General features: G+C 47.9%; 5 protein-coding genes and 1 non-coding gene across 8 annotated transcripts; 2 read left to right on the top strand and 4 right to left on the bottom strand.

Annotated features, from left to right (window-relative positions):
• Positions 1-3024: 3024 nt before the first annotated feature.
• On the bottom strand, positions 3025-5369 carry RPL39 (ribosomal protein L39). The gene is made up of 3 exons (XM_042876849.1): positions 5316-5369; positions 5036-5139; positions 3025-3353 (listed from the first exon to the last, which is right to left on the bottom strand). Exons 1-3 carry the CDS (start codon positions 5316-5318, stop codon positions 3305-3307), a joined length of 156 nt encoding a protein of 51 aa, XP_042732783.1. The 5' UTR covers positions 5319-5369; the 3' UTR covers positions 3025-3304.
• On the bottom strand, positions 3816-3947 carry LOC122183110. Its single transcript, XR_006180100.1, has one exon. It is a non-coding gene; the product is annotated as a small nucleolar RNA SNORA69 (small nucleolar RNA).
• An 86-nt stretch (positions 5370-5455) lies between the features above and the next one.
• On the bottom strand, positions 5456-13019 carry UPF3B (UPF3B regulator of nonsense mediated mRNA decay). Its single transcript, XM_042876656.1, is given in 10 exon segments — positions 5456-6489; positions 7324-7636; positions 8326-8513; positions 8953-9141; positions 9808-9851; positions 10477-10587; positions 10885-10983; positions 12411-12517; positions 12586-12692; positions 12840-13019. Coding segments are annotated over 10 exon segments (1470 nt in total). The 5' UTR covers positions 13005-13019; the 3' UTR covers positions 5456-6342.
• Positions 13020-13248: 229 nt separating this feature from the next.
• Positions 13249-13946, top strand: NDUFA1 (NADH:ubiquinone oxidoreductase subunit A1). The gene is made up of 3 exons (XM_042876642.1): positions 13249-13423; positions 13557-13646; positions 13851-13946. Exons 1-3 carry the CDS (start codon positions 13322-13324, stop codon positions 13869-13871), a joined length of 213 nt encoding a protein of 70 aa, XP_042732576.1. The 5' UTR covers positions 13249-13321; the 3' UTR covers positions 13872-13946.
• Positions 13947-16263: 2317 nt separating this feature from the next.
• Positions 16264-18342, top strand: AKAP14 (A-kinase anchoring protein 14). 3 transcript variants are annotated; one of them, XM_042876651.1, is made up of 5 exons: positions 16264-16545; positions 16630-16721; positions 16840-17046; positions 17776-17828; positions 18133-18342. In XM_042876651.1, the coding sequence occupies exons 1-5, from the start codon at positions 16434-16436 to the stop codon at positions 18218-18220; spliced, it is 552 nt and encodes a 183-aa protein (XP_042732585.1). In that variant the 5' UTR covers positions 16264-16433; the 3' UTR covers positions 18221-18342. The 3 variants fall into 3 exon arrangements, with proteins under 3 accessions (XP_042732585.1, XP_042732584.1, XP_042732583.1); XM_042876650.1 differs by having other exon boundaries at positions 16264-16721; positions 16867-17046; XM_042876649.1 differs by having other exon boundaries at positions 16264-16721.
• A 1392-nt stretch (positions 18343-19734) lies between these two features.
• On the bottom strand, positions 19735-24674 carry LOC122182868 (NFKB activating protein). Its single transcript, XM_042876503.1, has 9 exons — positions 24430-24674; positions 24075-24155; positions 23525-23598; positions 23214-23333; positions 23054-23099; positions 22568-22683; positions 22342-22417; positions 21375-21524; positions 19735-20742 (listed from the first exon to the last, which is right to left on the bottom strand). The coding sequence occupies exons 1-9, from the start codon at positions 24672-24674 to the stop codon at positions 20568-20570; spliced, it is 1083 nt and encodes a 360-aa protein (XP_042732437.1). The 3' UTR covers positions 19735-20567.
• Between the last annotated feature and the right edge of the window lie 176 nt (positions 24675-24850).

The following is a 24850-nucleotide window of genomic DNA, read 5'->3' as shown; positions in this document are numbered from 1 at the left end:
CCCCGCGCCGCGAGCCCAGCCCGCGCTGCGACCGCGCGCCGCGACCCCGCGCCGCTTTCGTGCTCGGTACCGCCGGTCCCCGCGCCGCCGTCGCGCTGCGGGAGGCGAGGGGTTACGGTTCCCCCCCGCGGCAGCCGGCGGTGGCGCGGACCGGGCTGCGGGCGGGGCCGGGCGGAGAGCGGCGGCGCCGCGGTTGGACGCCGTGGGGAACGGCGTTAGGGAGGGGGAAGGCGGGGCTGCCGGCGCTTCCCGTAGCGCAGTGTGAGAGCGAGGACGGGTATCGGCCGCGTGCGGTGCTGGAGGACGGCGATGAGGAGCGGAGTAGGTCCCACGGCTCTGAAGGAAACGGTGAGCGACCTGCTGCTCCAGCTGGGCTGCCGCGCTCCCGGGGCTGCGGGGATCCGCCGCACGGAGCTGAGCGAGCGGGCAGAAGCGATTGCCGAGCCGTTTCCCATCTTCTACCAGCGGTCCTTGCTCAGCTGGGGGGCCAGGCGGCTGCAGGCTGCTGATGCGACACCGCCACAGGGAGGGCTGGGGAACCGCAGGCCTGTCAGCCTGCCGTCGGTGCCAGGGAAGGTCAGAGAGCGTTTGGAGTGCAGTCGCGCGGTGCTGCACGAGAATACCGGGGAATCGGGTCCAGCCAGCATGACTTCCCGAAAGGCAGGTCCTGCCTGACCAACCTGATCTCCTGTGACCGAGTGACCTCCTGGTGCATGAGGGAAAGGCTGTTGTTAAAGTTTCCTAGACGTCAGCAAAGCCTTTGACGCTGTCTCCCATGGCATTCTCCAGGAGAAGCAGCAGCCTGAGGCCTGGACAGGTATGCTCTCTGCTGGGTGAGGGACTGGCTGAGGGCTGGGCCAAGAGTGGTGTTGGATGGAGTCACATCCAGTTGGCAGCTGGTCACAAGTGTGGCTCTCCAGCATGGCAGTACTGGGGCCCAGCCTGTTCAACCTAGATGAGAGCACTGAGTGCACCATCAATTAAGTTTACAGATGACACCAAGTTGGCTGGAGGTGTCGATCTGCCTGGGGGCAGCAAGGCCCTGCAGAGGGATCTGGACAGGCTGATTGCAGGGATGAGCTTCAAGGAGACCAAAGTGCTGCTCTTTGGTCACAACAACCCCAGGTTTGGGGCAGAGTGGCTGGCAGGCTGCACAGAGGGAAAGGATCTGGGGGCGTGAGGTGACAGCCAGCTGTGAAGGCTTGAAGCGTTTGATGTGTGGAGACTTGGGGGAGAATTCAGCCCAGCTAGGCACTCACAACTCTGAGAACTCCCCAGAAAAATACTGCATGGATGCAGCCTCACACCCCTGCAAATGGTTGATTCCCAAACTTTGTCAGATGGCCATTTGCCTTCTTTGCAGCTCTCAGCAGCAGGATGGGCTTTGCTAGACACATCCAGCAGCACTGCACCATCAGCCTGCCGAGCAGAGGTGATGGCTGACAACAGACCTGCCCTGGAGAAGGGGACAGTGCAGCCCACGTGGGCTCAGTGCTAAGTCGCCTCCTTCTGCAGTTCCCTGCAGTAAGTCAGTGACTATCAGAGGCTCTGGTGGAGAATGCAGGATTTGGGGAGCTTAAGTGCTGACTTCAGTTTAATTCCTTCTCCCCCTTCTCCCTTTGAGTAATTTCTTAATGCCATTCTGCTGACAATGTTTTAAATTAAACCGCACCTGTGGTTGGCATCAAGACAACTTCATAGAGCAGTAAGAGCTCTAAGCAACACAAAGCAGGTTGTTCCACATTTAGGGGAATACACAGACATTACGCATTACAGCCTATCCATAGAGCACAGATTTTCTAGGAGATAAATCTCTCCATTGTCCTTGATGTATTTTTCCCTCTTTCTCCTTTCCAACCTCATAAATGAAACTCTCAGCTATGCTGAACCTGCTTCCCCACCAGGATCCAAATCTCTTGCTCCAGGAGCTGCTCTGCTCCACGATGTACCCAAGAGCTGCTCCTGGAGCCACGGACGCTGCAGGTACAGCTGTCTCCCCTGGATGACTTGTGGTATGAGGTGAGATCCCTGCAAGTCTCCCACATCACAGCCTGGGCTCCCAAAGGGCCACCTGCAGCTCACATGGGCACTTGTCCAGGGCAGGCTTTGCAAGCACACTGCTCAGGCCCAGGGCAGGCAGTTACAAAATACAAATCTCACTGACCACTCAGCTTCACATTCACACACTGCCTGGACAAGTGCCTTCATTGTTCTTCTGGGCATGTGACATTTCAGCATCTGACCAGTATGGACTGCATGGCCCTTCCTGTTCATCTGTGCTATTTCATCAATTAAAAATAAAACACAAGAAAAGCAACCAATCTGAATAGCAACAACAGGATCCCAGTAGGCATTACTGTGTGGTCTACCTGCAGATGTTCAAAGGGTTATGTGGGACGTAACAGCGGAGCTGGGAAGAAGCAGTGGCTGGCTTCTGTCACAGGGGACATCCGTACATCTGTGTCAGCATAAATGGAACTGAGAAAGGGAACTGGAGAGCTTCACACAGGAGGCCACCTTATCCCAGAGGGCCCTTCTCAATGTGCTTTGCAGCTCCATAAAGTAAAACCAGAGGAGGTGAACGGACACAGCTTCAACAAATGGTGACAGTGCTACTTTTTTGTAGTAACATTGCCTAAAACTACCCAAAATGTAACCCCGTCTTCCCCAGTCAACAAATCAGAGACTGACATTGCACACACGTCAGCCACAGCAGCTGTGGGTCACGAAGCCTTTTTCAAACTTGTGAATGTCCTCTGCCTCCAAAAGCCTCTATTTTTTTCCCCCCACTATCTGTCTAATAATATTTTCTCCAGACTAACTACTGTAAAATCAGCTTTGTTTTTACCCCTTTTCTTTAAGAACTGGTGTGTTTGGTGCTCTGCAATTTACAATAACTGAGAAGACATCGCCTCACCTGGCCGGAAAGAGCTGGTGAGGTTTTCTACACTACGTAAGAATGTGTCTGCAGTAACACTGCCTTTCTGTGCTACCATCCCACTGTACATACACAAAATCAGCCACTTCATTCAGGTCCATATTTATTAACAAGCCTGAACACTGTTAATACTTATGATGCCTGAAAGAAAGAACACTAATAGAACACAGTCTTCATGTTTCAGATGCCAAATGCTTTGAGATTCCCGTTAATAGCATGAACCTGCACTGGCTCATGGAACAAGAACTGAGCACTGCAGTCCAGCACTACAGAAGGAATGACTTGAGGGTTGTTGATCAGCGTTTGGGGTGTATCAATCTGATGCAGAAAGACAAGTGCTATTAGAGCTCCCAGGAACAGTCTCTCTTACAAGCCCAGTTTGGTCCTTCTCCAGTGTCTCCTTTTGGAGTTGTACCTAAGACAAAAACAACGTCAGTTAGCAAAACGCACACAGCTGACCATCCAGGTGGACTGAAAACACCTTCAATTAGCTCATCAGTGAAGGATTTCTACCATGCTACCGTGGCAGGCTGCCAACAAAAATCAACTGTACTTTTCTTTTAGTTTAAATTCCCATCTGTTTACTTTCTTCATTTGCTAACCAATTAGCACAGCACTGCAGAGAAATCTAAAGGCTTGAGAAAGAAACAGGTCTTAGAAAAAGATGCATTAGCACGTGAATGTTCTCCCCCCTCTTTTGGAGACAAAAAACCCCACGTACAGTCTGCCCAATTATCATGAAACTTATTTCCTGCATGCAATTTGTAGCCTAAGACAAATATAATCATTTTTGATGACGAGCTGTGTATGGAAAGTACACTCTTCTGGGAAGCTGCATCAAATCACTGATAATGTATGTCCATTTATGAGCCACAGGTGATGTTCATGTTAAGGACAAACAGTTTCACCACCATACAGGTAAAACCAAAGACAGCATTAACAGAATTACTCTCAGCAGGAAAATGGCAGTACTCCCACAGAATGAAGCACTGCAATTGCAGCCTGCTATAGCACACAGTTTGGAAGGTAGCTGAAGCACTTAAGTGCCACAAGACAAAAATTAAGAGATCTTGCTGCATAATAAAATATTACAAAGCAATGTAATACAGCGAAAACAGAAGCTCTTTTTATGCTGGTAACTGAAAGACAAGGAGCACACAATGCTGATTTTCCCAAAAGGAAAAGAGGTAACAGAAGCAAAAGGAACTCAGCAATTCTGTGCTGCCTCACTGCCGTAGCCAGCTGCTGGTACCACCATTCTCCTCACTACAGAGGAGAAAAAAGGATCTGGGAGAAAAAATCCTACTCTCCTATGAAGTCTGAGCAGCAAAGCATGTGGGCTACACAATGAGCTGGCTGCGCAGCAATTGGACTGGCTCACACTGGCACCATCTTTTGCACAGCTGGCCTTTACCTGGGAAGCTGCAATACTCCCTTACTGCGCTTTCTTGAATGTAATGCTTGAAAACAAGTGCTATAGGCAAAGAAAAGGAAACTACTGCAAATTAGTTTCAGTCACAAATCAAGCACTTTATATTGTCGATTTCATCTCCCTTACACACCCGAGGAGACCTTTGTTCTTTATGCACCTCAGAACAGCTGTGCTCTGTATGTTCTGTAAGGCGCTGCTCCTTGAGACGCAGCAAGAGAGGGAAGGCTGTTGGAGAGAGGAGGAGCTGGAAGAGGAATGTCAGGAGCAGAACGGCTGCTGATGTAACATTCTGGAATAATTCTTCCACAGGTACAGCTTATGCTTTCAGTTTCAATTAAGTGACCGTTAATTAAAGTTGGCTCATCTCAACAGCTGATTTACACCCATAAATACTTACAGAACACAGAAATGAACTCGAGAAGGAAAAGCTGGGAGCCCCAAAGTCGGGGAAAAAAAAAACCCAAAACAAAACAGAACCGAACCTGTGGATATGCGCCCCACGCACACCGTGTGAGAGCTGCATCCGTGCGCCACGGCGCTGCGGAGCGCTGCCGGAACACACGGCAGGTTCTCCAGCCTTCAGGCCGGTCCGTACGGGAACGTGATGCCGAGCGTGCGCAGTGCTGGGCCGCGGCTCCTCAAAGAGCTCCGGCCGATCCCATTACCTGATCTTATTGCCCGTCTTCATGCGAATCCATTGCGGGATGGGGCGGTTCTGCTTCTGCTTCTTCGCGAGGAAGCGTTTGATCTTGAAGGTCTTGTGAGACGACTGCAAGAGAAAGCGGCACTGAGCGCGGGGAGCTCGGCCCGGCCCCGCCGCGGCAGAGGCGATAACCGGCACCCCCCGCCCCGCCAGACCCCGCCGCGAGCCCCGAGTCACCGCCCGGTGGAGAAGCGGGGTGGGAGCGGCGCGTCCCGGCGCCGGATGGCGGCCGATGGCCTCACCATAGCGCTGCGCGGCGCGGCGACGCGGAGATGGCGGCTGCGGAAGAGGCGGAAGGGGCGGGGCGAGGGCGGGGCGGCGGCGCGTAGCCGCGGGCACAGCGCCCCCCTGCGGTGCGGCTGAGTGACGCAACTGCGGCTGCGACGGTTTGCGGACGTTTATTGGGCTCAGTACAAAAAACGGCACGGCTAAAAGGCGCTACCTTAAAGGAGCCGCTACCGGCGGAGTCTTTCCGGGCTGTAAAACAACACTTCGAAACAGAGGGAAGATGAAGCACAGACCGAGGGCAGCAGTTGGGAAACGTTTCAGACTCGAACAGAAGGGGATGCACTGCACAACTACGTTCAGTCAAAATAAGCATTTCAGTGTAGGTAGACTTTGCAAAAGAATTTCAAGCAGTATTCCACATTAAGCCAGCTTATTCATACACTCCAACTTAATTCTTTCTCGAGGAAGGGCTCTCCCCTCCTGAGGTCACTGTGCAATTCCAGATGTTTTCCTTTTCAGAACCAGAGCGCTCTGCTCCACCCCTACCTCACCCACCGGCAGACCTGGCTCGGTGCTACTGCTATAAAGGAGCTGCCGTCACTTTGGAAGGAGCGCCGCACGCCACGGCAACGCCTGTGTTAACAGCACACCACTGCAAGCTTGCTCTGCTTCAGTGCATGGTACAGTGGCTCCAATGGCTCTACAGTAAAGCTCTGCATTAGATCCAGGTGTCATCTCCGCCTGACCGCATGACTCATTTATTATCATACTTAAGGCCACAAAGTCTTTCTACTTTGCAAAGGTTCTCTTCTCTGTTGTAGTTAGATGCTAGGAAAATAAATTCAAATAACTGAAAATACAATGAGAACATTTCAAATTCCAAATCTACAACTGAGGCTCTTTAGCCAGAAACATCCAACAGCACAATGCCCCTCTTCTTCCTTTGTTCCTTCTTCGCTTCGAAGGCACTTCTGGATTGCGTAGTACAAGCTCTTTGGCTGCACAGACAGTCAGAACACATAAGGCCTGCATGCTGGTCACTCACTCCTCTTCCTTCACGTTACTGCTCTCGCTCTCTTGTTTCTTCTCTGCTCCCTGATCTGTGGACTTTGCAGCACTGTCTTCATACTGACACAATCTGCTTCGGCTTCGGGCTCCAGGCTGGTACAGCTGCATTGCTGGACGATCCTGAAATAAATCAAAACTATTTAGACCCCTTCAGAGCCCCAGCGCTCTCAAGACACCAGCAATATAACAAAAGGCTCAAATTCAAACTCTTCAGACTGTTCTAAAATATATTATTCCACCAAGGTGGCAGTGTAACTTCAACTGGCTCGAATCAAGGTTGCCCCTGTTCAAGCCACAAAGAACTGCACCTGCTTGCAGTTATCGGTACCTTACTTCCATCTTTAAGAGACTAGTTCAGCTCTTCCTCTCGCAGAATGCAGACCAACTTGAAAGTTCCTCCAAAACCTCTTCTATTTGTATCCAACAATGTCTTAGGCGACACAGAAGACTTACATATGGCTACCTTATGTACTTGTACTGCAGAAGCAGACCTGCAGAGCACATAAAACCGAACTCCGAGCATTTCATCATGAATTTATTCTTAGGATCTATTATATTTGGCATGTAGTAGCCTTGTCCTTGTTTTGGAGGAACCTGGTCAATCTGTTTCCCACTCTGAGATACATTTTCAGGCACATACATCAAAAGATGCAGATTAGTGATGCTGTACCAATGCCTGCCAATGGGCTGGATCCTTATCAAATGAACTGGGATCATGGCACCTACAGTTCAGCCCACTACTTTGCCTTCATTTCCATACAGTGACAAGGAAAAAAAAAACCAAAAAACGTATGAATATTTACTAAACAAATTGGCAGTCTTTCTAGCAGTTTGTTACATTAACAGGGAGAACTATGACAGAAACAATATGGTTCTTCCCTCAAAGTGCATTTATCCTAAAAACACCAACTGGTCCCTATGAAGTAAACACACGAAATTGAAGAAACACAGCACCTTGTTTCTGATACGATCCCTCTTAATTGTATCCTCCTTTTTATCATCTTTGGTTACTTTCTCAGATTTGTCCACGCCGCAGGTAAAGTCTGTAAGATCACTTTTCTTTCCCTTATCTCTGAGCAAGTCTCTCTCCTTTTTCACCTCCTCCTCTTTTCTTCTAAAAACCTTCTCTTTCTCAAAGCGCTCTTTCTGCCTCCGACGCTCTTCTTCTTGGCGCCTCAGTTTCTCCCTCTGTGCTCTCTCATATTCTCTGTCTCTTTCAAAATCTCTATCTCGATCCCTGTAGTCCTTTACACACTCATCTTCCGATCTGTATGAAAACAAAACTGAAGATGAAGCTCAAAAGATTCACCGAACAGAGTTGGGAGATCAATGTAATATTGGTGTAAATTTGCAATATGAAGACGACAGACTGGTAGGTTCTAGTTTTGGGAAACTGTCCTAACCCAAGTCATGCACGATAACCAGAGATGGCACCAAGTGCTGGCATTTCTTAGCCTTCTGGTCACATAGCTGGCCGAGTCTCCTCTGGCTTTGAAAGCATCTAAATTTCTCTGCCCCACATGGCAGAACCGAACCCTGAACAGATCATGAAGCTGCTGAGCATTAGGTTTTCCACTTTGGCCTTCTACAAGACTTAAAGGGACTAGTAACTGCAGTATGCCTCTCCTCTTGCCACGGTTATAATTCTTTCATTGCAAGGACTGTGCTCTCAGCCCGCTGTACGTCCCCTACACCTGGGCTTCTCTTGTGGAGTTCCTAGAGAGAGTTGCAAAGAATCTTACGTTTGTCCACTAGTGAAGGAATGCCGTAATTCACACATCTTCTCACAATCGTGGGGATGTTGCACCGCCACAGAAAACACATCCCACACCTTATACCACAAAAATCATTCCAAAGGAATTTCAGAACGTGGTCATGGCAGAGCAGCCTGACCTCGGTATGACCAGGAAACACGTTATATACACATATAGATATTTATAGCAAGTACTAGAATACTTTTTTGCCTTCTCTTCTTTTGTCTCCCCATCAGATCGTTTGGCAGATGCACTACTCGCATTTTTTTCCTCCCTCAGAGTCTCTCTTTCCAGTTTCTTGGATTTTTCTTTTTTCTCCAAGTCTTTTTCATCTTTTTCAGGCTTCTTAAGTAGCTACAAAGAAAACACAAGTCTCATCTAAAAAGCCCACTAATACATATTTGTCCGGCACAACACTGAAATTGCATCAAGGGAACCACAGCCCAGTAAGAAATGCACGTTAATTTTACTGCAAATTGCAGTACTTTAAAAGCTGGAGTGTATGAGTAAGCTTAATCCACACAACATATTGGATTCTTTTTTCCTAAAACACACCTTAGAAAGCTTAAAAATAAGTCTCTGTTTCATAGTAAATTCACGATTTTGTTCACCACAGCATGTACAAGTCACGTGACAAAGCTTGGAGTGTTCTACGAAGCATTACAGCACATTAACTTTTACAATGCCTGCTATTAAATACGACAAAAAAGAGGTCATTTACGAACACCAACTCATGTGATTCTTCACACAGAGCACATTTTGAAAGACTTATATACAAATAATAGGGGGAAAGGAATGTAACAGTTTATAATAAAGAACTGTTCTAGACCTTAATCTTTGGTTCTTCTTTTGATCTGTCTCTTTCTTTTTCTGGACATCTGTCTACTTTCTTCAGTTTTTCTGCTTCTTTTCTCTTTCTTCTCTCCTCCTCCTTCCATTTTCTTCTTTCTTCTTCCCTTTGTCTTTTTCTTTCCAGTTCTCTCCTCCTCCTCTCCTCTCTCTTTTCCTCTCTGAGCCTCTACGTGTGTCAAAAACAAAGAAACAGTGTATCTCCAAACTAGAAAACATCCCTTTAAGCCCAACAGGGTACTTTGCTACAAGGTGATGGAGTATTCCATTAGAAAATAACTGGCCTCAAAACTCCCCCTATTACAAAACCACTGTTTTCTCTACAGTACTATTGTGAACCCGGACGCATTATTACAGCATCGATGTTTGGAAGCATCGCACAAGTCAAGATTTACAGGAGGAAAAGACACTGGACTCAGCCTTTATCATTCTAATTTCAATGAGATCTGTTTCATCAGTGATTTTCTGAATTGCCAGATGTTGAAATAAGATTATGTGCTAGGAGAAAGATGATCTACAAGGACCTCAGCCACAACTGCATTAAAACGCAAGCATTTCAGTGAGATCTGGTTTGGCAGTGCCACAGAGATGTCCAGCATGGTGCTAGCTGTGACCAGAATGCACAGAAAACATCACTGTTATTACAAAGGCCAGTGTTATTATAGTTTAACACATGTCAACGACCCACGAGCAAGGAAATTGGATCAAAAGCTGCTTCTTCAAAAAGAAGAGCAGTAACACATCAATAAGCACCCTGCAATATATGCACTCATGCTCTAAACGAGCAAATTATTGTATCTGCAAGCAACAAGAAGATTCTGGGCAGAAGTCTTACCTGCTTATTTTTCAAGAAGTTCAGTAAGGGAGTAGTCTTTTTAGCTAGAAAATATATGAAAGCTAGTGTAAACAATGTTTTATCTGGTACTGCAATACCTGTAACAAATTCTACATGACACAAAGAGGCCTTATGGACTATGCAGTCTACCTTCTCTTCCATCAGCAATACAGCAGTGAAACAAGTATTCCAACCCTACTGCACAGCAATCATTACAATTCTAAAATTCTGTTTAGGACGCTCATAAGTTTTCCAGCATACCTGTATGTAAAGAGACATTTACCCTGCCTTATCTGTTTCTCAGCTTTCCTCACTGATACCTGTAGCATGCTCCAGAAGGATCATTCTAGTTCCATTTTACTCAAGCACAACAGAACGTCACCACACCTCACTAAAATGCAGCCACTCCACAGCCTTGTCCAGCTAAAGCATCTGATTAGCAGTCCAAAACCCAAAGATTGCCATATAAAACTTAAAGAGAAAAATTTAGATCATGAAAGTTAAAAAAAAAAAAAAAAGCACACTGAATGTATCAGCCTAAAGGTTTAACAACACCAGGTGAACACAAAACACAGCCTCCTCAATGCTGAGAAATCACAGCTTAAAGATACACCACATACTTTGCTTGGTGCTTTAGGAAAAGGTAACTTAGCATGAAGATTTCCATACCAATCAGCTCTTTGTTTCTTGCCTCTATTTCCTCCAATAAGGTTTCAGGAGTGGAGGTTAACTTCTCATCATCTGCACTATAACTTTCCAAAAACTTCTTGTATTCTGGATCTACAGAGAGAGGAAAATAAAATGTATTGGAGCATGAAAAGAACCCACTTGGTCACTGCAGGAAGTCTGGAATAAACAAGTGAAGTTGCAGTGTTTACATGATGTGTTTTCGTGAACTGTCCACCCTCAGAGAACTTGCTCTAAATATGACAGCTATACTTAACAGATCCGCAGCCAGTAAACCAGCAGTAATAAGGCTTGTGTGTAATTCTATCAATACACAAAATACTGCATTCAAACTACTTTTAGGACTTTCAAGTCTCTAGGCATGCAAAACAAACTAGCCAGCTGTTATACCATCTTCAATTGTCCCCGTTTTGGCATCCTTTTTCTTGCTCTTCTTCTTTGCAGCTTTCTGGAAAGGAGCAAACTCTACTATGGCAGCATATTCCTGACCTTTTAAGAGAGGAGAGGAAAAACTGCATTAAGACAGAAACAAAACAGGCATTAAATAGAGCACATCATGCATGTCCAGAACAGAAAGATGAGCCATGCCAGGAACACGCAATACTAGAAGGGACTAATGGAACAACATAAAACACAAATGATTTTCAAAGCTATTTAATTAAATAATGCCTTTGGAGAGAACAAAATTCATGAAACAAATTGTCTTGCAACGTTAACAGAATACCAGATTTGCAGACCCTGAACAAGAGGGAAACGCCAGATGCCCACAGCTGCCAGCTCAGCCACCTCCCTGACACCACACTGCCCCCATCCTGCAGGCCACATCTGTGCTGTGCCGGCAGCAGGGAACATTTCAGCTTAAGGCGACTAAGGCAAATCTCACTTTTTGATAAAATGCAGTAGAATGTAACATCCACACGCTGCAAACAGGCTTTGGAGTTTTATTTTCCAACAGAGATGCTGCATTTGTGACAGCATTAACCTAGCACTATTCTTTGGCACGGTAAATACAGTGAGTGAGCCTTTACATTGCAAAGGAGCATCTTTAGAAAATATGCAGGCATTATGAGAACTCTATTATGCACCCCCTAAATAAAAGGTTTTCACAGGCAGAGCTGCACATCACATAAAACACCCAGATGGATTAGAAGATCCATAAAGATTTGAAACAAAGCTGAGTGGGAAGTTCTCAGTCTACCAAAGCCCAGAGGACGACTCCTGTCACAGCTTCCACTGAACGTGAGATTTTAAGGTCTGACAGTGAGAGAGTAGCAAGGATTGGTGTTACCCAACGTAAGCAGTTTTTTTGTTTTTGTTTTTAATGTGAAAGTAAAGGATGTGAGATGTATTGAATATTTAAGGTACAGTTAGAACAGAGCTAAGTAGCACTCAAATTCTTGGAGAACCATCCCAAGAACAGCACTTGTCTGCTTTCCAGAGACACTGATCTTGCGGGAAACAACTGCACAATTTGGGCTGCAGGGAAAAAACTGCTCCCTATTCCAAACCAAGGCAGCTCACTCTGATGCGAGACAGGCCTTGAGTGGTATTACAGAGTGATCAAAACTATGTCATCATTGGAGCAGGGAGAGGCAGAACCAAGTGACACCACTGACCTCAGCCTCCACCCAGTGGGAATGACAACACCCAGTACTCTGCCCAGCCCTCCTGCAACGAGGGCACGAGCGTCAGCCACGCTGACACCAATCTTGCCTCTATAACAGCTCCAGCACCACCTGAGCTGAGCACACCCACGTTTGACATCTGATACCTAAAATTAACCTAACTTACTTCCCACCGAGTGTAAAGTGCTGTTGTTATTTGGATATCTTCTACCACGTTCACGATGCTGCCAACAGGCAGAAATGGCCCGCATGCCGCCCTCCAGCCCCCGGCCCAGCCCCGGGGCCACCTGCCTTTGTGATCCACGAAGACATAGCCATCGAAGCGGTCTCGGAACAGCACGATGTCCTCCTGGTTCCTGAAGTTGATGTAGGCGCGGGAGAAGACGTGCGGGTACAGGCTGCGGGGAGAGGCAGTGAGAGGCGGGCGGACGGGACGCGAGGCGGGGAGCGGCGGGCGGGGCCCTACCTGGAGTCGTTGGCGAAGAACTCGAAGTAGTCGTGCTCGGGCAAGGGCTGCAGGTGCTCCTCCAGCTGCTCCCGGGTGAGGCTGGGCGGCAGCCGCCGGATCACCACCTGCAGCACGGCCCGGCGTTACGGCAGCGCCGAGGGCCGCCCCCCTTTCTCTTTCTCTTCCTCTCCCCGTTCGTCTTCCACCCCCTCCCCGCCGCGGCTCCAGCTCCCCCCGCCGCCGCGCCGTGCCTCGCTCGGGCCGGGCCGCACCTTGCTCAGCGTCTCCTTCTTGTCCTTGGGCCGCTCCAGCCGCTCGAGCTCGGCGGTGCCGCCGGTCCTCCCGTCAGAGCCGCCCGCCGCCCCCGAGCCGGCTCCCGGCCCGGCAGGGGCCCCGCGCCGCTCCTTGGGCCTGGCGTTCTCCTTGTCCTCCTTCATCCCGTGCCGCGGGGCTGCGCCGCGCACCCCAATGCGCCCATTGGCCGCGCGCCTCTCGCGGCTGCGCCTTAGCGGGCCGCCAGCCGCGCCCTCGGCCGAGGCCTCTTCGCCTCCGCGCGGCCTGGAAGGCTACGACTTCCGGCGTGCCCCGCACGGCGTGAAAAACTACAACTTCCGGCGTGCCCCGCGCGGAGTGGAAAACTACAATTTCCGTCGTGCCCCGCGCGGCCAGGAGGTGTGCAGCTCCCTGCGCGGGGCGTGCTGGGTGTGCCCTCAGCCGAGCTGGAAGCGGGGACGGTGCTGGCGGTAGCGGCGCGATGTGGTACGAGATTCTGCCTGGCATGGCCATCATGGGCGTCTGCCTCTGCATCCCCGGTCTCTCCACCACCTTCATGCACCGGTGGTGCAACGGCGGCAAGGTCAGCGCTTCCGGACCGCCTCGACCCTCCGAGGCTCTCGGGCCGCGGCCTGCCTCCCGACCCCTTTCCCTTCGCCTCCCGCTTTGCGCTCTCCCCGTGCCGCTCCGTAACGCGCAGCTCCGTGTGCCCGCAGGAGAAGAGGATTGCCCGCAATCCGTACCAATGGACGCTGATGGAAAGGGACCGGAGAGTGTCGGGGGTCAACAAGTACTACGTGTCCAAGGCAGGTGCTGGGCAGGGCCGTGCGCCCTGAGCTCCGTGCTGGACACGGGGTGCTGCTGGGACAAGAGTTTTGTGATGGTTTGGGTGTGTGAGGAACGGGGGTTGAAAAGTGGCACGTTGAGCTGTGCCTTCTGCCCAGCAGACACGGTTAGGGGACAAGAGCTGTGCGTGTACTGCTGCTACGTGTTCACTCTTTCTTTTTCAGGGTCTGGAGAACATAGACTAAGGCAGCACACCTCAAAAGAAGCCACAGATCTGTATACGACAATCTAGGTCTCTAATAAATATATATGTGTATTTACCCATTGTATCTGTGTTGCTGTAAGCTTTGGATGGAATTAGTTTCCTCTGGAAAAGAGAAATTGCAAGATGTCAGATGTGGAAGTGAAATGCAGATCTTGTGTCACTTGTTGCAGATGAAAACAAATGATATTACATGGCACTCATAAGAGAGAAGCTAGAATATATTTATTTACATAATGTAGATATAACATAGTGATTTAACAGCAACTTCTCAAGATTTGGGATAAGTGGATACATTTGATTATTTACTGCACAGAGGGTAGGGTGAACACATAGGAGGCCCCCCCATTGAGTCACGAGGTTCAGAGTGGACACTCTTCCTTCTTAAACTTGATCAATGAGGGTAAAGAACCCAAGCACAGCTGGATCCACTCTTAGTCCTAGATTTGGTCGTTTATGTCTAAAGGATTATATGTGCACACTCAATCTAATATATAGTCTTAGTGAAGCTAGTAGTGCTTTCAACCAATATAAGATGTGATCTTAGCAAGGCTAATAAAGCCTAAAACGCACTATTAGTCACTTACCAAGGATGTGTATCAGCATGCTGTCTTGACATCAAGTACGAGATCTTTCACAGGCATAACCTCAGTGGGATTCCCTACTCACGGGAAGATCCTGTTGTACAGCCAGCTGCTGTGCAGGAGAGCTCAAGGTAGGCTTTTGGGCTGACTCCCTGTTTATGGGGTATGATTGACTCATAGCTGCCAGTTTGCTTTTTAGGAGCGTGCTCAATTGGTCTTCAGCTGTTGAACAAGGTGTCTGCTATCAGCTCTTTCAGGCCCCCAAGTCTGAGGCAGATTTGTGGTTGTTAATCTAGCTTAGCAAAAGCATTGTCAGTATTGTTGCACATTGTCCATTGGCCTTGTCTGTAAGGTCAGGTCTAAGGAGGCAGTTGAGGGAAGGAAGGCCATGGGTGGCAGGGAGCATACTGTTACATCACCACACTGAATGGAGTGTTTCGCTGTGAGGCACAGGTGTGAACAACCAGAAACAATCAGATATTGAACAAGCCTCAGTCACATGAACTAGAAATTTCTGAAACCACTGTGGCTGGAAAATTAAGCCTTAGCTACACAAAGGCTACAGAAATATCACAGAATCACAGAATCACCCGGGTTGGAAGGGACCCTAAGGATCATGTAGTTCCAACCCCCCTGCCTAGCAGGGCCACCAAACATACACATTTAGATCAGGTTGCCCAGGACCCCGTCCAACCTGGCCTTAAACACGTCCAAGGACGGGGCATCCACAACCTCCCTGGGCAGCCCGTTCCAGGGCCTAACCACTCTCCTAGTAAAGAACTTCCCCCTAACATCCAACCTAAATCTTCCCTCCTTCAACTTAAAACCATTTCCCCTAGTCCTGCTGTTATCAGCCCTTTTGAAGAGTTTACTCCCCTCCTGGGTGTAGGTTCCCTTCAGGTATTGATAGGCTGCAATGAGGTCACCCCGCAGCCTTCTCTTCTCCAGGCTGAACAAGCCCAACTCCCTCAGCCTGTCCTCATAGGGGAGGTGCTCCAGCCCCCTGATCATCTTAGTTGCCCTCCTCTGGACCCTTTCCAAAATCTCAATGTCTTTCTTGTACTGAGGGCTCCACACCTGGACACAGTATTCCAGATGGGGCCTCACAAGAGCCGAGTAGAGAGGGACAAATAGCACCAGGCTGGCAACAAACACCCGTTATATTGAGGATACCCAGCACTAGAAATTGTGTGTTAACTGTAGCTAAGCCTGTTTCTCCGTTCTACAGAAGTATTTTGGTAATGCAGTTTCCTTTATTTGCTTGTAGCCACTGAAAAAGTAACAAATATTGTGGGAATAGAAAATACACGGATGTAAGCAGAGTTCTGAATTTACACCAGCATAAATGACAGCAAGCTTAGACTCAAATTTGCATCTGAATTCCTGCAAGGGGCGGTTGGGATGTGACTGAAGAGTTTCTCAGTCCTCCTGAGCAATACATCCGTCATGGTTTGTGCCCCCGAGCAGGGCCAGAAGCACCTGATGCTGCTATGGGGGCACTCTGTGCTCGGGCTCTACAAGAAGGTGGGTATGGGTAAGTCAGGCCTCCCAGCTGCTCAGGCTTCCTAAATACTGCCAGCCTTGCATTTTGTCAAAGCTGCCTGTTTGTTCCTGTGGCAAACCCCCCTGTCGTGGAAGAGTGGCTGCTGGGGATTTTGCACCCTGCGTTTTATGAAAACGTCTGAAGCTTTTTCCATCAGCAGCCCTCAGGCTCTGAGGAGCTGTGTGCCAAGGAAGCTCTGTGCAGCAGGCTGTGTTTGCAGAGCTGCAGGCGGTTCCGTTCCCAAAATGTCCTTGGGCGGACTGTTGGCTCGTGGGTTGCCATGCCAACAGAACACAAAGAGCAGCGGTGGAGCTCTTCAGGCACTGCCAGCCACCACCTAACTGCGCTCCTCCAGTCCTCCCCCAGTCTGGGAAGGGCATTTCCAAGGTAACAGCTTCTCTTTCCAGAGGTCAAGACAATGGACAATGAAAATGAAAGTGCTGCCACTGAGAAGGTAGCACACACGATTGTGAAAAAGGCAATACGTACTGCGCAGGAATATTATCTAAATAATGTGCAGAAAGAAGAAGGTAAGGAGCTTGCTCTATTTGCCACGTCTTACCGTGTGTCAGAGCTTTCCCAGAAGGATTTTCACAGCATTTTATCCTTTTCAGAAGCTGAATACGCCGTCAGAAATATTCAGTGGACAACATGTGAAGACTTCTCAGTGGAGAGGGGACAGCAGCAAATCGAAGAATACATTTCCGTGAGTGACAATCCCAACCACCCAGTTAGACTGTGCCCTCTCACTGTTGAACAGTGTGAAAAACTAAATAAAAGCACCCCAGTTCCTTTTAGCACCTCCCTTTGGTTATGTCTGCTAGACAGAGCGTGCTCTGGTTGTTCAGCAGACATGGGAGCTTCACAAGAGCTGGCTTCACTGCTCAGAGTTTCTCTGGGAAGAAGATCTGCAGTACAGCAAGAAGTACCACTATAGAGTTCTCTGGAGCATCCCAACACGCAGAAAACCCATCCCACTAGCAACAGCAAGCACCTATTTTGTGATAGAGATCTCAAAAATCAAACCTGCCGTAAGTATTCAGAAGTGGCACACAGCAATCCTTCAAGGCACAGCAGCCAAACACCAGCTTTCTTTACGTTGAACGAGAGGAAGCAGTAATTTCAACAGTTCTAGCCTCTAACAACAGATCTTTGGAGTTAAAGTTTGTAACTACGCTCCAAAAGGACTTTATCTTCCAGACCATATTTAATATTTTTGCCTTGTTATATTCTGGAAAAGGCTTGAGAAAACTAATTTGTAAAGCATAATATTCTAAAGGTATTTCCTCCTGTTTACTTCCTCCTTTAAGTTTCCACTGCACTTGTTACTGAAATTCTTTAATTGATCACATTATGTACACTTCCACAGCTCAGTATTCACCTGTACGATGGTATTTTGTGACTCAAGACCAAACTGAACCTGCACAGTGGAGGCTTTTATGTCCCCTGTTGTCGTGCTGTACCGTAGCCTTTCTAGCTGGTGGTTATGAACCCCCAAGCAGCAACCCAGAAATCACTGCCACTGGTCACAGATCTTATCCTAGCACAGAATTAACATTGGAATTTCTGAGTCATTCCCTTATGAAGAGAAAATTTAGAGGCCATAAATCAAAATTTGAAATGGTGCTAATCAGTATCAGAAATGTTGCACGGAGCTGTTTTTGAAGGGATAGATTTTAGTTCTCATCTAATCAAAACATTTCTTTTTTTGGTCCTGTAGCTCAGTATGTGAACTTCACCCTGTCTCTCCTCTCTTGCAGACCCTGCCTGTGGAGGTATTCTTCTTTCTGGAGTCCAGCAGGCTGATTCACAGGTATGCACCATTACTTTTCTATCACTGCCATGACTGGGGGGTTCTAGCAAGCTGTTCCTTGCCAAAAAACAAGCAAGAAGCCTGGTGTAAATGAGAAGTTCACACTAATATCAGAGAGGCAGATGTCAACATTTTGTTAAGTAAAACCAAAAGACCCTGCCTTCACTCTACCACACGTGTGAGCAGCCACACCTGCATTCTACATAATGAGTTTTTAATAGCTTTGTGCAGTTCCAGCAAGCATTAATTTTTGGAGCACATAGGCATTTTTCTTGCTATTTGCCCTTTTTACTCTCTCCTGCAGACCGGAGCACTGTCGATTTAGAGAAAAGTGGTTGAAGGACATCATTGAAAATAAAATCATACTCAGAGAAAGGCTTAAATTACCATGAACAGCTCCAACTCTGTTGGTATTTTGAGGAGAATCAATGCAATGAAGGAAAAAAGGTTATTTCTTCTTAACTTGTGGATTAACTTGTAGGTGTGGAAGCAGAATTAAATCAATGTTAAACTATGGGCTGAGCTGGCTGCTGTTTTACACGACAGTCCTTTGCAAATATGGGCGAGTGCAACAGGTCAGACAGAACCAGGCTCCAGAGTGCAGACAGGAAGAAGCAGCTGGGCTGGGTTTGCCATTTGAGTGCCAGACCTGCAGAACTCTAGGGCAAAAAGAAGTTACAGGACTTATCAGGGCAAAGAAGCGGTTGGATGGTCGCAGCCAGAAGGTTGCGATCAATGGCTTTATGTTCAGGTGGAGGCTCACGATGAATGGCGTCCTCCAGGGGTCCATCTTGGGACCAGTGCTCTTCAACATCTTTATCTATGACATGGATGATGACATTAGCTGATGAGAGAGTGGTGCAGGTGACACGACAGAAGGAAGAGATGCCATCTAGAAAAACCTGGACAGGCTTGAAAAGTGGGCCCATGAGAAGTTCATAAAGTTCAACAAGGCCAAGAATGAGGTGTTGCAATTCCATCAGGGCAATCCCAGATATGTACATGGTCTAGGAGAACACACTGAGAGGGTGGAGAAAGACTTGGGGATTCTGGTGGACAAAAAAATAGCTGGACATGAGCCATCAGCATGGTCTTGCAGCCTGCAAGGCCAACAGTGTAAACAGTGTACTGGGCTGCATCAACAGAGGGGTGGCAACAAGATGAGGAACAGGATTGTTGTCCTCTGCTCTGCCCCCACGAGGCCCCACCTGGAGTACTGCCCAGGGCCCCAGCACAAGAAGGATGCAAAGCTGTTATACTGGGTCCAGAGGAGGCCATGAAGATGCTCATAGGGCTGGAGCACCTCTCCTCTAAAGAAAGGCTGAGGGAGCGGGGTTTGTTTAGCCTGGAGAAGAAAGAGCTTCACGGAGACCTCATTGTGGCCTTTCAGTACCTGAAGGGGCCTATCGAAAATGTGAGGACAGACTCTTTGTCAAGGAATCTTCCCGGAGGTCGTGGCTTTGAATTCAGAGAAGAGAGATTAAGTTAGATACTTGGAGGAAATTCTTTGCTCAGAGAGTGCTGAGGCCCCGTCCCTGCTGCCCGGAGCTGTGGGCGCTCATCCCTGGAGGTGCCCAAGGTCGGGCTGGATGGGCCTTGGGCAGCCTGAGCTGGGGGGCGTCGGGACTTCAAGGTCTCTTCCAACCCAAGCCATTCTGCAATTCTATTATTTTCATTACACAAACATTCAAGTCATCTCCGCTGCCAAAACTACAACACAGACGCAAGAAGAAAAAAAATACCCTCAAGAATACATTCTGTTTTTAAATACATTTCAGAAAAAATACCTCCCTTCTTTTTGGAAATACACAGTTGAATCAAAGGTAGCCACCATCAGCAGCCTCCTGAGTACAGTTTTAAAAGAGCCATGCCATGCTATTGAAACAGGCCAAATGAAAATAACACAGAAGTTAAAATAAGGCTTTAATCTAGAACATTTCCATAGACAAAATAAAATAAAATAAATTGAAAGATACTTCCTTGTTACCACCTGTCTACAACCAGGTTCCAACCACTGCACCCCACTGCTCCAGTACCTATGTATAACATAGTAGAAATAGAAGCAAGCAACTTACTTGTTTACCACAGGCTTTGGTAGAATCCAGACCAGACCTCACTACTACTGTTACTGTCATCTTACACCCCAGTTGCAGTCTGCTTCCTTTAAAGTAACTGAAGGTAATCTATATTAAATTACAAACCTATTTCTATTTACAAGTGTACTTGGAATCACAAAACAAACTCAACGTTCTTTTGATTAAAAAAAAAAAAAAAAAAACTATCTAAAACTTATGAAAAATACATAAACAGGAATTTAGGGATTCCTTAATTTTCATAACCATCAGTAGCAGCTTGCTTGTGATGGCCAATCTACTCTCATTAATGAGAAAAAGTGCAAAACTGCACTTATCAGCATCAGCAGCATGTCCCACAGCTCTCCCATGGAATCCACCTGCTTGTCCAATTCCAAGTGAGTGCAGAACTTCACTGCCTCCAACCTTCCTTGCCTGTTCCTTCCCTGTAATCTTTCAATTTACAGGTATTCCTTGCAGGTGGTGAGCAAATCATCCAAGAAAATCTGATGGAAGTAATCCTGTTTTCTTGATACAAATCACCAGTGCCTGGGGCTGGTCCTGTTGGGTGAAAGGCACTGCAGCACTTGCAGCTTTTTTCAAATCACAGCAGGAACAGGTCAGCTGCTGCTTGACAGCATCTATGGCATACAGTTCAAATGGGGAATTATTTTTCTTCTTTGCCCTTAGTCTTTCTGTAGACCATCTCTCGAAAGCTTGCAAGGATCTTATTCTCTCTTTTTCTCCTCTCTTCCTGGTTGAAGGATGCCAGAGCTCTCTTTTCATCTGCACTGTAAATTTGGTTCTCCTTACGCAGACGCACAGCTTCCATTCGACGATGTCTGTGGGGGAAAATATTGCATACATAAGCACAGGCAGAAGGATGTAATGCCCCATCACAGCCTCCATCCATTAACTAACCTGAAGGTTTTGAGGGCTAATAAACAAAGACACCTAAACCAGAGAACCCAAACTGCACAGAGACCTCCAAGGAATGAGCATGGCTGAGCTGATTTCTGAGGGTGTCTGCTCTGAGGCAGTGAGCAGCAAGTCCTTCATGATCCCAGGGTGTCAGGGTGCCAGCTTGCCAAAATACAAATGAACCTCCTTTTGTGCTGGTAGAAAAAGAAGGTATGGCAAACCTCCCACACTGATTTGTCTCACACCGAAGAGGCAGCGCACAACCTCTGCTGTCCAAACACACAACCCTTAAGCCATCAGAAACAAGCATCTAATTTGAAATAAAGAGAAGCACGCTATCTGGAAATAATTGTTATTCTTCAGGAACAAGTGACCTTAAGAAGCTATGCATCTGTATGTAGCAGTAGAGTTCAGCATACGTACCTGGAAGCACGCACAGAGCACGCGCTCTTCAGAGCTTTCAGCTAGAGCCTGGAAACAGCTTTTCAGCAGGCCAACAAAGGAAGCAGCTTTGGAAAATGTTACTGAAACATCAGCATCACCAAAAACATACCTGCTGCCACTCATTACGTAACCGGAGCTCTCAAACGAAGCAATTTCTTCACTGGTCAAACCAATCTCCCCTCTCCGAGGTATGCGTTTCCCTGCTTTTACGTACTCTGCCATTGCTGCACCTTCACCTGGCAACAGGGCATGCCCATAGCTGAAGGAATAAGCAAAGAGACAAACAGCAGGGATTTTAACCAGTCTCAACTGGAGGGATTCTGAGCTAAACATCCAGCTTCCCTAATCATTACTGGCTCCAGCAACATTTTAAGGATTTTCCCAATCTTTCCCAAGTCTGTTCTCATTTCATCCTTAAGGCTAATCTTAGCAAGAACATTTTAAGTAACCAGTTTAATAAGTTCTGGTTAAATAGTAATAAAGGCTGCACAAAGTCACAAGACTGCAGAGCATTAGAGTAAAGGCACTTTACTGAAGTAAAGATGAATTAGTTTTCTACGAATCTAGGCTAAAATACACCCAGGAGGGGAGTAAACTCTTCAAAAGGGCTGATAACAGCAGGACTAGGGGAAATGGTTTTAAGTTGAAGGAGGGAAGATTTAGGTTGGATGTTAGGGGGAAGTTCTTTACTAGGAGAGTGGTTAGGCCCTGGAACGGGCTGCCCAGGGAGGTTGTGGATGCCCCGTCCTTGGACGTGTTCAAGGCCAGGTTGGACGGGGTCCTGGGCAACCTGATCTGAATGTGTATGTTTGGTGGCCCTGCTAGGCAGGGGGGTTGGAACTACATGATCCTTGGGGTCCCTTCCAACCCGGGTGATTCTGTGATTCTGTGAAAATACATAAAACAGACTTTTCTACTCGAACTCAGGTCGGAGGAAAGACAAGCACCGTTACCGCTTCTGCCTTAGCTTCTGTTACTGCACCCCTCTCCGACATAAGTCATTCTGCAGTCTTTTTGAGCAGAAATCTTCACTCTAGATCTACTTGATTTGATCGAGGTACCATTTAAGTACTCACTTCAAAGGCCGGTCATCTTGAGACGCGTGTGTTTTGGGAGCTTCTGGTCCAATCAAGCTATCGGCTTCTGTATTTTCTGCAATGATCAAACAGCAAAGCAGATGAACACTGTGCCTGTTCTTTGTTATCAGAACAGTCAACAGCTCAGCAAACACTGAACAACAACAAAAAAAAAAAAGCATGAAAAGAACACCAACAAGTTTCAAGACAAATTTACGGGACCTACTTGATCTCTCAATCCAGAGATCTTCCCCTTGAAGCGTTTCATCATCAGAATCTTCACTGCTTGAATCACTGGATTCCTTCCGGCTCTTTTTATTTTTCTTTTTTTTATACTTCTTCCTGCAATAAAGTCAAAGTTATCCACCAAAATTTAAGATGAAAGAACATGCTGGGACTCACACTGCAGTTATGAGTTTCTCAAGGTACCTTCCACCAAGGACAGTCTGCATTTATATTGTCTGATTGAAAACAACTGATAGTTAAGGACAACCTATCCACTGTTATGCCTTTCATACAACACTAGAAAGTGCCTCCCTGTGTTTCAAGGATCTCTCTGTGCTCTATGATTCTGTACATTTGAAGCCAGTCAGATTATGTTTGTCCAACAGCATTTATGGCTCTCATTACAGGAGTGCTCAGCCTCCTTCAGTTCCTGCTAAGACAGTGCTTAAAAGCAGATGCAATTACATTTAACAGCCTGGAAACTTACTTCCTGTGCTTCCTTTTCTTCTTTTTGCTTTTCTTTTTATCTTCGTCTGAAAACAAACAAACAAACAAAAGGAAGATCAAAAAAAGTACCCTGTGAATAAATAACTGCTTCTGCCACAACGCCTCAGCACACATCTCAGGCATGATTTCTTTTTTCTTACCACTGGAGCTCTGGTCGGACTCGGACTCGCTGTCACTGTCCTCAGAATGTTTTCTGTGTTTTCGTTTGGAAGCCTTTCGCTTTTTCTTCTTTCTTTTCTTCTTCTTTTTCCTTTTTTCCTCTGGCATGTTTTCAAAAGATAATGTTAGAGAAAAATGAAGACTTAGTCCCATATATACATCTGGACTTTCCCAAAGCAAGGGGGCCTATCACTCACTTCAACCAAAGCCAGTGAACTTCCTGACAGCAACAGCAGCAGATTCTGGGTAGCTACTGGTTATCAAAATGAGTTGTACAAACAAAGCCAAATACCTTCTGAGCTGGAATCCGAAGAGCTACTCTTGGATTTTGCCTCTTCGTCTTCTACTGGTGTATGCTCATCAGAACTGAAGAAAAATAAGTTTGCTTTTTAAAATCTATTTTGTAGTATTTAGTAACTAAAGATCAAGTGCACACATACGCTGAAACACATGCTTGCAGATCTCAAGCCAGTACTTGCAACAGAGCAAACTGTGCAACGGCCAGTGTGCAAGAGAGCAACTGCTTTCAGAACCACAGCACAACAGGCACCTAGGCTACAGTACAGAATGAATGGCTTGGGTTGAAAAGGACCATAATAATCATCTAGTTTCAAGCCCCCCCAAAGGAAATCAAATAATTGTGTCACATCTTGTGTAACTGGTATGCTGGGATTATTTGAATGATGTCAGAGTTTGCTTATGTTGGTTCAGATGCTTCTGACACAATGAACTGTGGCAACTGGGGCAGTGGAGGGCTAATGCAGTACTGGGAATTCTTCTAGAATTGGTATCATAAAAATCAGAGAGAAAAAAAAACAGTCAAAAGCTAGACTGTGTCTTACTCAGGGTCAGGAACCTTTGGTGAAAGCCCCCAGACTTCAGGTGCGCCCAGCTCTCCGATTCTCTCTCTCTCATTCAGTCTCCTGGAATGAAGCACACCGTTATTGGAGGCCACCATGGTGCACCCGGCAAGCACCTGCTGGAAGTCTTACACTTGCAGGCACGTCCGACGTCCTTGAGAAAGGGAGTTAAAAACAACCGCAACCCAACCCATGCCCGCAGGCCGAGCGAGCAGAGGCCACCCCGGCACACAGGAGTTCGGGCACCGACAACGGCTGCCAGCGGGCAGCAATACGTGCCGTTGGGCAGGGAGAGGCCGCAGCCCCGTCTGGCCCCCGGCTCGCGGGCGGTACTCGCCTCTGCCGCAGGATCTCCTCCTTCTCCTTCTCGTAGTACTCGGGCCAGGCCTTGCCGTGGTGGTGGTAGCCGTAGTGCCCGGAGGCGCGAGGCCCGCCGGGGCTACGCTCCCGGGAGCGGGACCAGCTGCGGCTCCGCCGGTGGCAGCCGCGCCGCGAACCGTTGCGAGAGCGGGACCGGGAGCGGCGGCCGCGACGCTCGGGGCTGGCGACGGGCGGGCTGCGGGAGCGCGACACCGGCGCCATGATGGCGCGGCGGCACTTCCGGGTGGCGCGGCGGCACTTCCGGCGGCCGCCGCGCCTCGCTGCGCTGCTCGGCCGGCGGCGGGCGGCGGCGGAAGCGGGGCAGCCCCGCCCGCGGGGCGCATTGCCCCAGCCGCCCGTGCGGCAACGCGGCGCCGCGGCGGCGGCGTTCCCGGCAG

The sequence above is a fragment of the Lagopus leucura genome, unplaced genomic scaffold, assembly GCF_019238085.1.
Source record: "Lagopus leucura isolate 7727_CA_CO unplaced genomic scaffold, USGS_WTPT01 Super-Scaffold_100016, whole genome shotgun sequence".
NCBI classification, from domain to species: domain Eukaryota; kingdom Metazoa; phylum Chordata; class Aves; order Galliformes; family Phasianidae; genus Lagopus; species Lagopus leucura.
The sequence above is the reverse complement of the archived record's forward strand: the minus strand, read 5'-3'. Positions and strand labels throughout refer to the sequence as shown.